We start from the raw sequence: 19,344 nt of genomic DNA, 5'->3' as shown, positions 1-19,344 counted from the left end.
TCGCCGGATACGTGTTTTAAAGTGGAAGACACTTTTCCACAAGTAAAGTCCTTTGCCTTCATGAAAGTAACATAATGTTATAATGCAAAAATTTATAGAAAGTGAGTTTACTTTTCGGAGCGGGTTTAGGATAAGTTTTCAGCATGTGTCTTATTTAAAGGTGTTCTACACTACTAGATGAAGAGATCACATTGTAGAGTACATTTGTTTTGTAAAGTTGCAGTATTATTATTTGGTACGAAAACAGTTCGAAATAATTGTTAATAATTGTAATATCACGGATATAAAATGGCCACAGTGACTCGCCGGATACTTGTTTGAAAGTGGAAGACACTTTCCAACCCGTAAAGTCCTTGGCATACATGAAAGTAACATGATGTTATAATGCAAAAATTTATAGAAAATTAGTTTATTTTTCGGAGCGGGTTTAGGATCAGTTTTCAGCATGTGTCTTAATTAAAGCTGTTATACACTATAACATGGAAAGATGACATTATAGAGTACATTTGTTTTGTAAAGTTGCAGTATTATTATTTGGTACGAACACAGTTCGAAATAATTGTTAATAATTGTAATATCACGGATATAAAAAGGCCACAGTGACTCGCCGGATACGTGTTTTAAAGTGGAAGACACTTTTCCACAAGTAAAGTCCTTGGCCTTCATGAAAGTAACATAATGCTATAATGCAAAAATTTATAGAAAATTAGTTTACTTTTCGGAGCGGGTTTAGGATAAGTTTTCAGCATGTGTCTTATTTAAAGGTGTTCTACACTACTAGATGAATAGATCACATTGTAGAGTAAATTTGTTTTGTAAAGTTGCAGAACGAACACAGTTCGAAATAATTGTTAATAATTGTAATATCACGGATATAAAAAGGCCACAGTGACTCGCCGGATACGTGTTTTAAAGTGGAAGACACTTTTCCACAAGTAAAGTCCTTGGCCTTCATGAAAGTAACATAATGCTATAATGCAAAAATTTATAGAAAATTAGTTTACTTTTCGGAGCGGGTTTAGGATAAGTTTTCAGCATGTGTCTTATTTAAAGGTGTTCTAAACGACAAGATGAATAGATGACATTGTAGAGTACATTTGTTTTGTAAAGTTGCAGTATTATTATTTGGTACGAGAACAGTTCGAAATAATTGTTAATAATTGTAATATCACGGATATAAAAAGGCCACGGTGACCCGCCGAATACGTGTTTTAAAGTGGAAGACACTTTTCGACAAGTAACGTTCTTGGCCTTCATGAAAGTAACATGATGTTATAATGCACAAATTTATAGAAAATTAGTTTATTTTTCGGAGCGGGTTTAGGATAAGTTTTCAGCATGTGTCTTATTTAAAGGTGTTCTAAACGACAAGATGAATAGATGACATTGTAGAGTACATTTGTTTTGTAAAGTTGCAGTATTATTATTTGGTACGAAAACAGTTCGAAATAATTGTTAATAATTGTAATATCACGGATATAAAATGGCCACAGTGACTCGCCGGATACTTGTTTGAAAGTGGAAGACACTTTCCAACCCGTAAAGTCCTTGGCATACATGAAAGTAACATGATGTTATAATGCTAAAATTTATAGAAGATTAGTTTATTTTTCGGAGCGGGTTTAGGATAAGGTTTCAGCATGTGTCTTATTTAAAGGTGTTCTACACTACTAGATGAAGAGATGACATTGTAGAGTACATTTGTTTTGTAAAGTTGCAGAATTATTATTTGGTACGAACACAGTTCGAAATAATTGTTAATAATTGTAATATCACGGATATAAAAAGGCCACAGTGACTCGCCAGATACGTGTTTTAAAGTGGAAGACACTTTTCGACAAGTAACGTTCTTGGCCTTCATGAAAGTAAATTGATGCTATAATGCAAAAATTTATAGAAAATGAGTTTACTTTTCGGAGCGGGTTTAGGATAAGTTTTCAGCATGTGTCTTATTTAAAGGTGTTCTAAACGTGTAACGGAGGAGCACTAGGCTTCTCCGGTGACGAAAGCCGACGATGGTCCTGCATCGTCAGCGGTGAACGCCGTCGCCTGCGTTTCTCACGCTCAGAAGTGCAGTGGATGCACTTCTGCACGTAGGATCGCTAGCCGTTGCCTAGTCGCGACAACGGCGTAGCGAGTAGTCTACCGGCGACCACGACTAAGAGAGGAGCGTCGAATAAAGCTCGAACAGCATCTCTTTCTTCTTCCTTCTCCGTGTCCGGAGAGCACCCTCGACCACCCGCCGTCCGTAACATTCTGGCATCCCTCGCGGGTCTCCGACACAGTAAACGTAAAGTGCGGAGAATATTAAAACGATTCGTTGAGTTTACCAACGAATAGATCGTTTTTACAAAAATTTCGGTCGCCGAGGCTCGGAATAATAATTAGTCCGGGCTAAAATCATCAAGGCCAACAGCCAGCCGCAGGACTCCGTCCACGAGATAGACGGCGGCAAATAAAGTCTAGTGCACTGGTGAGACGCCCTCAGCTCCAGCAGTTCGAGCAAGAAGTTGCCCAGGAAATCGAAAAACTCCTTCAGAGCAACCGGGCAACCACATCTTCACCAGCGCACAGGTCACCGATCGTTCTAGCACCAGGAAGGCCAGAGAACGCAGCGAGCCATTGCCTCTGCTACGTGATCGAATTCCGGTGCGGCGGTGAACCAGCCGTAGCAGCAGCCTAAAAATACGCGCCGCTCTACAAAAACAAACAGAAAACACGAAAATCAACGCACGTCGTGCGCCTCAAAGTCGACCTTCGGCCAACAAAGCCCGCCTGGGCCAACGATAGCCGTCAGCGCGGACCAGACGCTGACGTGCGAAGCAGCCGCAGGAAGCAGACAGCGCGCGCAACCAGACTCCGGCGCGAGCAGCAGCCCAGCTCCACAAGCCAGCTCTGCCAGCCCAGGTCTTCGCCCAGCAGCAACACTTCACGATGAATCCGAGCGTTCTTCTAATGTAAGTTTTTCTTGCCAATTATTCTTGAGCAGCTTGGCTACACGGGAGTACGCGTCGCGATTTATTCGAGAAAATAAAAAAAAAAAGTGTTTCGTTTCTCTCGCGAGCGCCGCAATACATTTCGCGTCGAGTAAAATCTTCAGAATAAGAATTTTTCTTTTTGTCTTTCTCTCTCGTGAACGATGTTAACCAGAAGAAAAACATTCAAGACGAAATCTCGCCCAGCGAGCCGCGAAAGCCTAGACCGCGAAAACATTAAAGCTGTAAAGCGAATAAATAAAATTATTGATTTACATACTAATAATCCGCGGGTCGCACGCAAAGCTCTCGCGCGCACACTCAGCCGCGACGCTCTCTCTTCCGACGAGGCGAACGCGCCCGCCCGGGAGCAACCAGCGGACTTGCTGACCGGGGCGTACCGGCAGCAGCAAGGGAACGATTTTCCCAGTCGCACGGAGGACGAAAGCGGCGAATTCGAGCGACAAGTCGCGCCTAGCCCCGTAGACTCGGTGGACGGAGCACGTGCGGTCCCGACGACACAAAGAAAACCAACCAGCGGCCTCGATTGGATCGGGTTAAATCAAAAACTGGCGGCATGGAATCTAAAGATCGACATGCGCCCCATGAGCGCCCCTAACGCGGGCACGCCGCTCCCCACCGCGCCGAACGACGGATTTAAGCGAAAGTCGCAAAAGGTTTTGTTGCCTATGCCGAGCAATCCAGCCGGCGGAAAATTTGAGCGCAGTAAGCAAGGAGCTTTTGCGCGATTCTCGCGAGCTGGCGCTAACCAGCATAACCTCGCCAGCACACTAAACCCGCTTCCCCCGTTCATGTTTCCGGTCGCATCGGTCCCAAATACGATGGGACAGTTAAATAAAAACACAAACGCGTTCGCGAACGAATTGCAAAGGGGCGCGCCCGAGCGACAAGCAAGGAGCATTGGTGCGTACGGTCCAGCTCTTGTTGTGAAAGAGACACGGCGGCTTTCCAACGCATCCGAGCGCCCAGTATCGCGTACCGCCAACGTAGCGAGCACAGTAATCGGCAGCGCGTGCACCGCCAGAAGCAGCCAGGGTGGCACGGATTTCGCAGCCCTGTCCGAGCACATGGAGTCTATCGAGGCAAAGCTGTCAGCAAAGATCGACAGCTTGGCGGAAAAGATCGATAGTAGAGCCGGGCCCAGCCACGCGAAAAATCTTAACGTGCACGAAGCGATAAGGGAAGAAGTCGGAAAGCAAGTCGACATCCTTCGCGAAATTCGCGAATCAAGCTTAGCAAGCACCATGCCGATTCAAACGCCGCCAAGTCGAAAGCTGACGAGTCAGGAGCCGCGGCGCCAAGAGCCCGTACACCTGAATTCCTCGGGCAAAACACCGGCGCGCAAAGAATCGGCAGGTCTCGACAGGCGGCCGACGAAAAATCGAGACCCCAAAACCGCGCAGCTCATTGAACTCGCAGAATCCTCGAGCAGCGACAGCGCGGCAGACACCGAGTCTGACATCGAAGCGGTCACGGAAACGCGGCGAAACGGCGGGACTCGCGCCGAAAAGCTCGTGCATAAAAAGACGGCGCAGCAAATACGGGCCAAGGCCGAAACAGCAGCCCGAACCGCAGTGCGCGAGGTGTCAAGCGGTACGACGGGCCAGAATAAAAATAAACGTCACGCATACGCTGGCGGCTTCTACCCGTCGGACGACGATCCGGAATCAGATCCGTCTGATAAAGACGGCAAGGGAAAAAAGCCGGACAAGCCGGGTAATCGGAAGCAGGACGCTGCCAGAAACCCGGCACGTCGGCAGCCGCGCCGCGGCGATAATCGGCCACCGTCAGATGACCCTGACGATGATCCGTCGGATGGCAGCGACGAGAGCGAGAGCGACGAGGACGACGGCGACAAGGGTCCCGAAACCCCGCGCATAAAGAAAAACAAAAATGAAATTGGGAGCGGCACGAGTAAGGGCGAGAAAAATCTGCTCCCCCCGAAAGTGTCATTTAACCAGGCGATCGGGAGTCTGCCCGATTTTGACGGAGACCCAGACAATCTCAGCCTGTTCAGCCGAGCAGTGCGCAACGTGTTAAAATCACACCCGGCGCACGAAGACTACATCCTAATGTATGTCGCAAAAAAGCTCACAGGAGAAAAAACCAAGGGCTACCGCACGCGCATCGGAAGTTACACTTCCGTGGAAGCCCTACTGCTCGACTTGACCCTACACTTCGCAAATGTGAGCGTAGCGGACAAGATAATGGCAGAGATTCGCGCTGTCAAGCAAGGCAGTGCGGAGCCAGCAGGAGATTACGGTCTGCGCGTCGAGAGACTAATCAATCGTTACTCGACGATTATCGAATCGGCGCCAGACCTATCCAAAGCGGAAAGGCGACTGCGCGAGCGCCTAGCTCAAGAAGATGCACTAGAGCAATTTTTGCTCGGCCTCAAGGCACCGCTAGACCACCTGGTGCGAGGTAAAAACCCGACCAGCCTGAAAGCCGCGACAACCACGGCAATCGGTTTCGAGGCTAAACAGAGCGGTCGAGGAGCCCTGAGCACCTCGCTGGGCCCCGAAAATGGGCAGGCGCAGGTGCGTCGTGCGAAGGCTGAGCAAGCTCGGCCAAACAACGGCGCGCGAGGCGCTGCAGATAGCTCGCCAAAGCCACAACCGGTCTCGGGCGATGGCCCCGAGAAGTATTGTCCGTACTGCAATAAGTATAACCATTCGCTTAGCGAATGTAAGACAATAGCCCGACATGTCGAGTTGCAATTGATCAAAAATCCAAATTACTCCAACGATGATAATCAAGGTGGCGGCGACAATAAGCGCAACAACGGCGCTAGCAATCGCGGCAGTAATAATAACCGCAAGTATAACAAGAAAGACTCCCAAAACAACAACAAAAAAGGCAAGCGTGACCGCTCTAGCGACAGCAATGGTCGTAACCAAGAGAGCGGAGAGCAAGCCGACAAAAATAACAAAAATAATTTAAACTAAAAACACGTTCGCTACAATCCTCAAGTAGTGAGCGTAAAAACGCCGAGCAAGTGAAGGACGAATATCAGCTGACAGCGGCTACTAGCATAAAATTCATCGTCACGGGTACGCAACCGCCGATCGTAGCTGTAGATTGCCCGCAAATGTTAAAACGCAGAGGCAAATTCTACGCCGATTCGGGAGCGGATATCTCAGTAATAAAAATCGAGGAATTGGCACCGGACTATCCTATCGACACTGATAAGATAGTGAAAATTCAGGGAGTGACCGAAGGCACAGCCTTCACACTTGGCCAAGCAGAAATCCAAATAAATGGATTACCCTGCAGTGTACAAGTGGTAAAAAATGATTTCCCGATAGAAAATGCAGGAATCATCGGCTGGGACGTAATCGACAAGCACAATGGCTGTGTCGATGCGCTCAGCAAAAGCCTCAAGCTAGGTGCGACCCACCTACCTTTCGAGGCTGACGAAAAAATCACAATCCCTCCGCGTGTCAAAATGGCCATCAGCGCACCTCTAAAAAACCACGACGTAAAAGTCGGGTGGGTCCCACTGTACGACCTTCACCCCGACCTATTATTCGGCAATTTCGTTTCCGAAAATCGGAACGGCCGTGTGCACGGTGAGTGCATAAACGTCAGTGACTCTGAAATAACGATATCTGCCCCGATGGTCGAGTTACTCGAATGCGAAGAAATCGCTAACCCGCTATACCAGGCCGATGAGGACGGCTCAGCCGAAAATGTCGCCACATTCACTGCCAGCTTAAGACGCTTATTCGGCACAGAAAACCCAAATGAAAAATATCGCGAGGTATCTAACCTCAACCGCGAGCTGCAGTCGAACGCCGAAAAAAGGCGCGCCAGAGTCGACAAAATTATGAGTTTAGCAGACCTCGAGGGATGCAGCGAAGCGGAGAAAAACATAATCCGCGAAATCGTTGACGAATTCGCCGGTGTGTTCGGGCTCGAAGGGGAACCTCTTCCCGCGACCCACCTGTTACAGCACAAAATAGTGCTGAAATCAAACAGGCCTATAAGGAACCACCGCTTTCGCTTCCCGCCTGCTATAAAGGAGCACATAATTCGCAAGCTAGCAAAGCTACGCGAGCAAAACATCGTGGTGCCTTCTAACTCTAATTACTCGTCGTCGCTGTGGATAGTCCCGAAAAAACCAGATGCCAGCGGAAACAAACGATTCCGGCTAGTAACTGATTTTCGAGGACTCAACGAGGAAACAGAGGGCAGTTGCCACCCTCTCCCGTTCACAAGCGACATTTTAGAGCATCTCGCGACGGCTAATTTTATAACCGTCATGGACCTCAAACAAGGGTACCACCAGATCGAGATGCATCCCGACTCGGCGCACCTTACAGCGTTTTACGCTCCCGACGGCAACCATGGCAACCAGCTGTTGCAATTCAACAGGATGGCGATGGGCCTGAAGGAAGCAACTATAACGTTTACTCGCGCCATGTCATTAGCCATGAAGGGCTTACAGGGCGACGAAGTCGAAATCTACCTTGATGACCTCATGGTATTCGGCGGGACATTCGACGAGCACAATAAGCGTCTGCGACGAGTGCTCAAGCGGCTACTCGAAGCAAATATGACTGTCGAGCCAAAGAAATGCCAATTTCTGAAGAAAGAGGCCCAAGTGCTCGGGCATATAGTCGGGGGCGGTCTGATCAAAACAGACCCGGCGAAAACTCACGCCATGGCCAATTACCCGACGCCCACCGACGCCAAAAAGCTAAAACAAGCTCTCGGCTTGTTTAGCTACTACAGGCGATTCATACCCGATTTTTCAAAAATCGCATATCCCCTATTCAAACTCCTACAAAAAGATATAAAATTCCAATGGGGGAAAGCAGAAAAAACTGCATTCGAAAATCTCCGAAAATTAATGGCGGAGGAGCCGGTTTTGAAAGCACCAGTCTTATCAGAACCTTTTATCGTGACGACGGATGCGAGCGACTACGCCCTTGGCGCAATTTTAAGCCAAGGAAAAATAGGCGCGGACCACCCGTGCGCATACGCATCGCGCTGCTTAAAGGGCAGCGAGCTACGTTATCCGACGTACGATAAAGAGCTTCTTGCCGTTGTTTTTGCTAAAGAGCAGTTTAAGCCTTATTTATACGGCAGAAGATGGACCTTGGTAACGGACCACGAACCATTGAAGCATTTTCATACGTCCAAAAAGCCAGACCTACGCTTTAATAGGCTCAAGGCTGCGCTAAACGGCTATGACTTCGACGTCGTGTATCGGCCGGGCATTAAAAACTCGAACGCCGACGCGCTCTCTCGCAATCCGGTACTAGCAGAAGGCGAAGTAAACCCGGATTTGCCGCGCTACGAGCTCTACGAGCTCGCTGACCAGCAGGTAAAGGAAAACCCTGACGAAGAAGCAGGTGCCCCTCCGGGAAGAGTCTTCCGTGCACGCGCCGTAAAAAAGCAAAACCAAAAGGCGGGAAAGAAAGAACGCGTGTCTGAATCAAGCTCTAGCGACGCATCAAATCGCGGTTTAAGCAAAAAACCTCGGCAAGATAACGCACTAATTTACGAGCGCAACGAGTGCGTGGCGGTTAGAAACGAGTTCAACGGATATTACATCTGTCGCGCGTTACACGATGTTCACCAAGGCGACGAAAAAATCGCTGTTCAATGGTTTACGGAAACCAAAAATCTAAAACACATGTACGCGCCGGATTACCGCGACGCGGTTTGGTTTGATTCCATATTAACCAGCGCATCCTTGAAACGGCTCGACAGAAATCATTATCTGCTGGGCGCCGCGGAACGTACGCGCATAGACGCAATCTTACGCGAAGCCATTGAATTTATCGCCGACGCACCAGCTCCGAAGCCTCCGGAAATTTCGGCAGTTGCAGCCGAATTTTCGGATTCCGACCAATCAATGAAGTCGGTAGCATCAGCGCTTTCTAGCTCTTCGGGATTTTCGTTACTCCCTCCGGAGTTGCGCCCGGTTGCAAAATACGTGTGGCCCTCCGAGCGAAAAACTCGCGGGTCGGAAAAAACAAAAATGACAGTATCGCGAAAATCGCGCGAATTGGGCAATTCAAGCAGCGAGGAAAGCATACGGATCTCGCCGTCGGGAAAAATCGCAAACGTGATCGACGAGCCGCAGATCTTCTCTTTCCCTCAAAGGGTTTTTTCGCGAAGCCCGAGCCCTCCGCAGAGCCCACAGACGCGCGTCACGCCTGAACCACCCGTAATGACTAAAAGCCCTTTGCGTCCTACGGCTGCCGAATTTCAAATGCCGGCGTCCACTCAAGCCAGCCAACCGCGCGATAGCAGCAACGCGCCGCGTGCTGAGAGTGCGCTAGCTGAGCCGCCGGGACCCAAGTCAGGCTCAACGTGGCCATGGTCAGGTAATAAAACCAAGAAAAAACTAAGGGTAAATATCGAAGGGAAAGACTTCGATGGAAAAGGCGGCGTCCGCATCGAATGTTGGGAATTAAACTCAAGCGTCGCGCCATAGGATAAAATAATACCTGCACGAGTGGAAAACTCCCAGCAGCGTACACGCGCGCGCGAGCTGTCCGCAAGGAAAGACAACGCCATGGCGATAAGCAAAAGCCCAGTCAGCTCGGAAAAAGAGACTGCTGCGGGTAACGCGAGTGCGCCTAGCGGAAAAAACAGCTCCAAGAACGGTCGCAACGAGAGTGGCAAAAAAGCACCCGAGACGGGCAGCCTTACGCCAGCCGTCGTATCACCGCCAAAATCAGCCGCGTGCATGACACACCCGGCAATGATTCCGTCCCCCCCCCCCTCGTCAGTGGGTCCAAACGAGGATTTTGCGGGAATACTGCGGAATTATGAGCGCGGCCCGCAGCCGTCTGACGAAAATTCGTCAGCAAGCTCGGGCAACGCGTGCATATGCGTATATATTCGCAAAAAGCGCTGCGCTGAGCCTCTCGCCCAACTGCGACGCTCAAACAAGATTCCTAGTGCTCCGCCAGGAAATTGTTTGTTTTACTCGCTCATAAAAATTACGAAGCTGAGTATATCGGCTACGGAGCTGAGGCGCATGTTGCTAGACTCCCCATGGCTCGGATCATGCGGAGAGCCGTCTTTGGCACACGAAATCCTGAATTCTCGCTCTGAATACGGCAATATAGATTGCGTATTCATATTCGCGAACGAATTCAAAGTGAATGCGTGCATTCATTACGACCTCCCTGGGGGCAAGCGAATATTTTGTCACATCCTAGTGCCAGGCGCAACCGACACTATCCATTTAAATCTCTTAGGGCAGCATTTCACGCCCTATATTCGCCAAAAAACCCCCGAGGCGCAAAGGAAACGCCTAAGTCCAAGGCGAAGCCGCTCGCCTTCTAGCGGAAGCGAGGATGGGCGAGCAAAATCGCCAGTTTTCGGGTTGAAAAAGCGTTCGAAGAAGAAAAATCGGCGCGCCACCTCACCACCGGCAGCTGAGCATAGTAAAACCGGCAAGTTCGGCGGCCAGCAGGTCGCAAGCTCGGCAATTACGTCGCCCGCAGCTGTGCCCCCGGTCGTTCCGGACCAAGCAGCATCAACCGCGGAGCTCGCCGCGCAGGAAAATCATTCAGCACAGTCGAAAGCAGACCAAATGTCGTATAAGTACCTGGATTTTCCATCGGCAGCTGCACCGTTCGAAGACAGCCCGCCACTGCACGAGCCGGCAGCGCCAGACAGCACCCAGCTGAGCGCCACCGAAGGTCAGAGCAGGGCAAGCACCGATGGCAATGAGTCGCTGCAGGCCACACCGCGAACACATAGCAGGGCAGCATCAGCGATAAATAACTGCAGCGCCAGCAGCGACAACGCAGCATCGTCCGACGACGAGCGCACCGCAGCTGCTAAGAAGCTGCTGTTAAAAATGACAAATTAAAGCGCTACACAGTAGCAAAAGCGAGACCTCCTCGCGAAAAGCCGCCGTGGGCATGCCCGGACGGTCAAGAGCCCCCAGCTTTCGTTCACTTGCAGAGCTACAACGAACATCCCTTTCGCTTCAAGGAAAACCTAGTTTACCTGGTTTCGGCCGACGGAGTTTTGTCCACCGAAATTCAGGAAGCTTTATGCGAAAGAGGATATATAAACGCATTCGATTTGACTGAAAACGAGTTCAAATTGGGCGAGATAAATGTTACGGCCTGCAGGAATTTTAAGCTGTTCGGAGTATATATCAAAAATCACTTCGAAGATCGGCCGCTTCGCGCCGACTTGCGAAAATGTCTAAAAACCTTAAAAAACGTTATATTAAAGGAAAATATCCGCAGCATAGCTCTGATTAGAGATCTGGCGATGCTCACGGTATCCGAGTGGACAAACTTCGTCGAGTTATTCGACAATATTTTTGCCGGAGTTGCATTAATTGCAATTCTGTACAAAAATAATTTGCCAGCCCCCCCAGTCTCTGAGCGCTTTAATCTCATTAAAAAGTATCACGAGGCAACAATGGGAGGGCATCGGGGCAAAAATAAAACATACAGCAAAATCGCCAATGATTTTTATTGGCGAAATATGCGCCCCGATGTAAAGCAATTTGTCGCTCGCTGCCCAACGTGCCAGAGCAATAAGCTGGTCCGAATAAAAACTAGGCTACCCATGCTTATCAGCAACACGCCATCGATGCCATTTGCTCATATCGCCATAGATTTCTATGGGCCGTTGGAACGTTCCAAACACGGGAACAGATATATTTTGTCGGCGCAGGATATGCTCACAAAATATATAGTCCTAACGCCAGCAAGGCATGCGAATGCGGACGAGGTCGCGCGAATTCTCACGGAGAAAATTATTTGTGTTTTTGGACCACCTGCCGCATTGGTCTCGGACCAAGGTAGCCATTTTCAAAATAAAATTCTGGAGGAATTCGCTAGGATCTTCAAAATAAACAAATTTTGCACTACGGCATATCATCCGCAGGCAAACGGCTCGATCGAGCGTATGCACCATACGCTGACCGAGTACCTGCGGAAGTATGTAAGACGTGCCGATACTTGGGATGAATGGACGGCCGTATGCCAGCATGCATACAACTGTACCGAGCACGAGAGCACTCGGTACTCGCCGCACGAGCTGCTCTTCGGCTTCAAGCCAAGAACGCCATCCAGCTTCCCCCGAGTCAGCGACGATATGTCCTATAACAATTATTTGACCGAGATGACAAACAATCTCACGGCCCTGCAAACGACGGCGGCCATGAACTTGGTGCAATCCAAGTATCGGTCAAAACACTACTACGATCGTAAATTAAACTCGAAGCATTTTCGGGAAGGCGAAATCGTCTTTCTGATAAATGAGCCCAAGAAAAACAAATACCTTAAAGAATACCGCGGGCCCTTCGAGATAATTGCGATCAACCGCAAGACTAATAACGTGACGTTGCAAAACGACGAGATAACAAAAGTCGTGCACGTCAACAAAATCGAACGGCCGAGCGAGCTAGCAAGAAACGCAGACTTATCGGATTCCGACCGTGCAAGTTAGGACGTTTTTTTTCCTGTTTTTTTGCGCGCCCCGGGCGTAGCGCAAAAAAAAAACAACGTCCTAACCTCAAGATTTAAAAATGAATAAATGAAAGACACTCCCAGCGCGTCAAAAGCCAGCTGCTCATTTCAGCAACATAGATATAAGGTGCTTTTACCATTAATTGCAGGCTATGCGCAGCCTGCGTGCTAGGGATCGAGGAAACTCCCCAGGTCCACAGCCCAGGGCGTTTCGTGTAGGAGTTAAAACAGAACTTGGGGTTGATCACCGAGAAGATTGCACCCCTCTCAACATCCAGTACTAACTGGAAGTTAATAGAAAAAATCGACCTGAACGAATTCTTCCAAGCGAGTAAAGTTTTGGTCGATCGCGTGTCAACCGCCGCTCGAGCATGCCATCCGCGTTGCGATGCCGCCGGGTTGATCAAAGAAGCCGAATCCGTCACCGCGCAGGCTGAACGCGTTATAAAATTGATACAAACGGATAGCAGCGGACACCAAGCCCCACGGGAGCGCCGCGCCATACTACCCTTTATTGGCTCACTCCACAAATGGCTATACGGTACACTAACGGAAGCCGATGAAGCTGAGATTCAAGCGGCAGTGCAAAGGATCGCAGAAGATACTCGTCTGACAGCCGCGTTATTGGCGAATCAGACCGAAATAGTTGAACACGAGTTATCACACTTGAAAAAGAGGATGCGCAAACTTGAATCATTTGCAGTAGTGTTGGAAAATAATTCGGCCAAAAACCTCGCCAACATTAATAGCCTGGATGTCGAAATGAACATTAAGACAACTCTATTGCAGTTCAAAGCCGACACCGAGCTGATTAATACAGCAATACTATTTGCAGTCAAGGGTCTGATTCACCCAAAAATCCTAGCGCCGGAGACGATCGCCCAAGCGGCGAAATCGGTAGAGGATTCACTTTCTCACGCGAAATTTCCATTATCTCCGGGCGATTTTTCCGTCATTCCGATAATGGAAATATCGAGAGTGGCAATCCTATTCTCCAACGGATACTTAATTTATCACATTGCAATACCGCTGGTAGATGTCGAGGAATTTAATCTCTTTAAGGCATCTCCGATACCCACAGTGCAAAGCATCCTTAATAGTGCTCACACGGCCGCTTACATATGGCCAGTTCACACCTATTTTGCGATAAGCACGTCAAATCTCACCTACCTTCCGATCCCTGCAGAAGAAGTGCGCAAATTGCGCAAATTGCAGGACACACTGATTGTGGTCAACCCAGAACCAGTGCGCGAGATCAGTGACAGCGTATCGTGCGAGATCAAAGTCGCCGCGGGCCGTAAGATAGAAAGCCCGGAGGTATGCGACATCCGCTTAAAAAGATTACGCGAATCATTCTGGCTGCGCCTACACCGAGCTAACACCTGGGTGTATTCAGCCAGAGAACGGGAAAATATTTACATACAGTGCCCAAAAAAGGAGCTTGTCACCGCACAGATAAGCGGCGCAGGAGTCATCGAACTCCGCGAGGGGTGCGCAGCGCACACGGCAAGTGCGCGCCTGGTCGCCTCTCATATAATAACAAAGCAGCTAGAGACGCTATCTCTCGGCGCCTTGCAATTCAACATGTCCAAAATATGGGCACATGTAAACGAGTCTTCTGCCGCAGCGGCAGATCTCAAGCAAGCCATCGCTATCGGCACCGAGCATCGCGCCGATAACGCGCACGGCTCGGACCTCGACAACTTGAAAGCAGGCGAGAGCTTGCGCGAGATTACGGCAAGAGCACGTGACATTGCCTACAGGAAGAAAACAGAGTTCGAACTCAAGGACCTAAGCGGACACACCGGCATTTTGAGCTGGGTATTCTGGTCCTCGTTGAGCATCGTACTCATCTGCGTCGTCGCAGTATGGTGCTTCATGCGCTATCGTGCTCAGCAACCCATGCGCGACCTTGCGCGCCAGCAGCGCGACCTCATGCAACTGGAGGCCGCACGCAGCTTTGCACAGCTGTCAGCCAGTAGAAGGGCCGCCGAAGCCGCGAACGCGCAATAGCTTCCCTTCTCCCCCCTTCAGGGCCCTCGTGTAAAAACAAAAAAAAAAGAACGCGCGAAACGGCCAGGGACAAAGAAACGCGCGCCACTTTTCCGAAAACAATAAATTAAAATTTTAATACAAAATATAATACCCAAATACCGGTAACGCCGCGTCGCGCGAAGCAAGCACGAACGGAGCTACGGAGCTCTGGAGTTTTATCGCGCGGGCCGATAACGCGTGCCTCTATTTCTATAAGAATAATCTAATCGCCAAAATAGCCAAGCTGCCGCTATGGCAAGAAAAATATCCAAGCGATATGATGCGCTGCATAACGCGCAATTTTGTTATATATACATATATGCATGTAGGTTATAATAAGAAAAATAACAAAATATACACATTTATATGCCATATCCTACAAATTAGAATGTTATAGCTTATAAGGAAAACCGTAAGTTGCGAATGCAAGTACGCCATGAAGCTTATAATTATATTAATAAATGTAAACACACTATGTTATAGCTTATAAGGCAATACCGTAAGTGGCGAATGCAAGTACGCCATGAGGCTTATAACTATATTAAGAAATGTAAACATACTAATATTAAAAAAAAAAAAAAAAAAAAATATGTATCGAGCTCCGCCTCTAAAAAAAAACTCTGTGAGACAACAGCGGCTGTCGAAAGACAACATCCGCGCCGACTCACACACACACACACACACATACGCATACATATCAACGCTTAACAGATTTTTTTTAAGAGAAAAACAAAGAGAACTGACATTACGGAGTCAGCAGGATTTAGAAACCCAATGCGCTTCTAATGCGCTGTGCTCAAGCACAGGCATCCCAGAAAATAGAAAAAAAAAGAAGTAAAAACATGTACACATACATATACCCTCAGGCGAGGAGCGCGCGACAGCGCGCCCCGTCGCCTTACACACTCAAGCAACGCACGCACGGCTCCGCCGGCGACCCTGTTTTTTGAGGGCGCCGAGGACGTCACCCGCGCGCCCAAGGGCGTGTAACGGAGGAGCACTAGGCTTCTCCGGTGACGAAAGCCGACGATGGTCCTGCATCGTCAGCGGGGAACGCCGTCGCCTGCGTTTCTCACGCTCAGAAGTGCAGTGGATGCACTTCTGCACGTGGGATCGCTAGCCGTTGCCTAGTCGCGACAACGGCGTAGCGAGTAGTCTACCGGCGACCACGACTAAGAGAGGAGCTCAAGCGTCGAATAAAGCTCGAACAGCATCTCTTTCTTCTTCCTTCTCCGTGTCCGGAGAGCACCCTCGACCACCCGCCGTCCGTAACAAACGACAAGATGAATAGATGACATTGTAGTGTACATTTGTTTTGTAAAGTTGCAGTATTATTATTTGGTACGAGAACAGTTCGAAATAATTGTTAATAATTGTAATATCACGGATATAAAAAGGCCACGGTGACCCGCCGAATACGTGTTTTAAAGTGGAAGACACTTTTCGACAAGTAACGTTCTTGGCCTTCATGAAAGTAACATGATGTTATAATGCACAAATTTATAGAAAATTAGTTTATTTTTCGGAGCGTGTTTAGGATAATTTTTCAGCATGTGTCTTATTTAAAGGTGTTCTACACTACTAGATGAAGAGATGACATTATAGAGTACATTTGTTTTGTACAGTTGCAGTATTATTATTTTGTACGAACACAGTTCGAAATAATTGTTAATAATTGTAATATCACGGATATAAAAAGGCCACAGTGACTCGCCGTATACGTGTTTTAAAGTGGAAGACACTTTTCGACAAGTAACGTCCTTGGCCTTCATGAAAGTAACATGATGTTATAATGCAAAAATTTATAGAAAATGAGTTTATTTTTCGAAACGTGAATAGGATAAGTTTTTAGAATGTGTCTTATTTAAAGGTGTTCTACACTACAAGATGAATAGATCACATTGTAGAGTACATTTGTTTTGTACAGTTGCAGTATTATTATTTGGTACGAACACAGTTCGAAATAATTGTTAATAATTGTAATATCACGGATATAAAAAGGCCACAGTGACTCGCCGGATACGTGTTTTAAAGTGGAAGACACTTTTCGACAAATAACGTTCTTGGCCTTCATGAAAGTAACATGATGTTATAATGCACAAATTTATAGAAAATTAGTTTATTTTTCGGAGCGGGTTTAGGATAAGTTTTCAGCATGTGTCTTATTTAAAGGTGTTTTACACTAGTAGATGAAGAGATGATATTGTAGAGTACATTTGTTTTGTAAAGGTGCAGAATTATTATTTGGTACGAACACAGTTCGAAATAATTGTTAATAATTGTAATATCACGGATATAAAAAGGCCACAGTGACTCGGCGGATACGTGTTTTAAAGTGGAAGACACTTTTCGACAAGTAACGTTCTTGGCCTTCATGAAAGTAACATGATGTTATAATGCACAAATTTATAGAAAATTAGCTTATTTTTCGGAGCGGGTTTAGGATAAGTTTTCAGCATGTGTCTTATTTAAAGCTGTTATACACTATAAGATGGAAAGATGACATTTTAGAGTACATTTGTTTTGTACAGTTGCAGTATTATTATTTGGTACGAACACAGTTCGAAATAATTGTTAATAATTGTTATATCACAGATATAAAAAGGCCACAGTGACTCGCCGGATACGTGTTTTAAAGTGGAAGACACTTTTCGACAAATAACGTTCTTGGCCTTCATGAAAGTAACATGATGTTATAATGCACAAATTTATAGAAAATTAGTTTATTTTTCGGAGCGGGTTTAGGATAAGTTTTCAGCATGTGTCTTATTTAAAGGTGTTTTACACTACTAGATGAAGAGATGATATTGTAGAGTACATTTGTTTTGTAAAGGTGCAGAATTATTATTTGGTACGAACACAGTTCGAAATAATTGTTAATAATTGTAATATCACGGATATAAAAAGGCCACAGTGACTCGGCGGATACGTGTTTTAAAGTGGAAGACACTTTTCGACAAGTAACGTTCTTGGCCTTCATGAAAGTAACATGATGTTATAATGCACAAATTTATAGAAAATTAGCTTATTTTTCGGAGCGGGTTTAGGATAAGTTTTCAGCATGTGTCTTATTTAAAGCTGTTATACACTATAAGATGGAAAGATGACATTTTAGAGTACATTTGTTTTGTACAGTTGCAGTATTATTATTTGGTACGAACACAGTTCGAAATAATTGTTAATAATTGTTATATCACAGATATAAAAAGGCCACAGTGACTCGCCGGATACGTGTTTTAAAGTGGAAGACACTTTTCGACAAATAACGTTCTTGGCCTTCATGAAAGTAACATGATGTTATAATGCACAAATTTATAGAAAATGAGTTTATTTTTCGAAACGTGATTAGGATAAGTTTTTAGAATGTGTCTTATTTAAAGGTGTTCTACACTACAAGATGAATAGATCACATTGTAGAGTACATTTGTTTTGTAAAGTTGCAGTATTATTATTTGGTACGAAAACAGTTCGAAATAATTGTTAATAATTGTAATATCACGGATATAAAAAGGCCACAGTGAATCGGCGGATACGTGTTTTAAAGTGGAAGACACTTTTCGACAAGTAACGTTCTTGGCCTTCATGAAAGTAACATGATGTTATAATGCAAAAATTTATAGAAAATTAGTTTATTTTTCGGAGCGGGTTTAGGATAAGTTTTCAGCATGTGTCTTATTTAAAGCTGTTATACACTAGTAGATGAAGAGATGATATTGTAGAGTACATTTGTTTTGTAAAGGTGCAGAATTATTATTTGGTACGAACACAGTTCGAAATAATTGTTAATAATTGTAATATCACGGATATAAAAAGGCCACAGTGACTCGGCGGATACGTGTTTTAAAGTGGAAGACACTTTTCGACAAGTAACGTTCTTGGCCTTCATGAAAGTAACATGATGTTATAATGCACAAATTTATAGAAAATTAGCTTATTTTTCGGAGCGGGTTTAGGATAAGTTTTCAGCATGTGTCTTATTTAAAGCTGTTATACACTATAAGATGGAAAGATGACATTTTAGAGTACATTTGTTTTGTACAGTTGCAGTATTATTATTTGGTACGAACACAGTTCGAAATAATTGTTAATAATTGTTATATCACAGATATAAAAAGGCCACAGTGACTCGCCGGATACGTGTTTTAAAGTGGAAGACACTTTTCGACAAATAACGTTCTTGGCCTTCATGAAAGTAACATGATGTTATAATGCACAAATTTATAGAAAATTAGTTTATTTTTCGGAGCGGGTTTAGGATAAGTTTTCAGCATGTGTCTTATTTAAAGGTGTTTTACACTACTAGATGAAGAGATGATATTGTAGAGTACATTTGTTTTGTAAAGGTGCAGAATTATTATTTGGTACGAACACAGTTCGAAATAATTGTTAATAATTGTAATATCACGGATATAAAAAGGCCACAGTGACTCGGCGGATACGTGTTTTAAAGTGGAAGACACTTTTCGACAAGTAACGTTCTTGGCCTTCATGAAAGTAACATGATGTTATAATGCACAAATTTATAGAAAATTAGCTTATTTTTCGGAGCGGGTTTAGGATAAGTTTTCAGCATGTGTCTTATTTAAAGCTGTTATACACTATAAGATGGAAAGATGACATTTTAGAGTACATTTGTTTTGTACAGTTGCAGTATTATTATTTGGTACGAACACAGTTCGAAATAATTGTTAATAATTGTAATATCACGGATATAAAAAGGCCACAGTGACTCGCCGGATACGTGTTTTAAAGTGGAAGACACTTTTCCACAAGTAAAGTCCTTGGCCTTCATGAAACTAACATAATGTTATAATGCAAAAATTTATAGAAAATGAGTTTACTTTTCGGAG

General features: G+C 46.1%; 1 protein-coding gene across 16 annotated transcripts in view; it reads right to left on the bottom strand.

Annotated features, from left to right (window-relative positions):
- The window catches only part of LOC107981432 (putative thiamine transporter SLC35F3), a 671,722-nt gene that overhangs the window by 214,572 nt on the left and 437,806 nt on the right, over positions 1-19,344 (bottom strand). The window contains exon 8 of one of the 16 annotated variants that reach the window (XM_031928086.2): positions 1,557-1,582. The exons of the other annotated variants lie outside the window; for them this stretch is intronic. Coding sequence (XP_031783946.1) covers positions 1,575-1,582 — 8 coding nt within the window. The 3' untranslated portion in view covers positions 1,557-1,574. Of the gene's footprint in view, positions 1-1,556; positions 1,583-19,344 lie in introns of those variants that run through there. 16 annotated transcript variants of the gene reach the window in all.

Source organism: Nasonia vitripennis (genome assembly GCF_009193385.2).
Source record: "Nasonia vitripennis strain AsymCx chromosome 4 unlocalized genomic scaffold, Nvit_psr_1.1 chr4_random0003, whole genome shotgun sequence".
Taxonomy (NCBI): Eukaryota; Metazoa; Arthropoda; class Insecta; order Hymenoptera; family Pteromalidae; genus Nasonia; species Nasonia vitripennis.
Note: the sequence above shows the minus strand (reverse complement) of the source record. Positions and strands in the feature narration are given on the sequence as shown.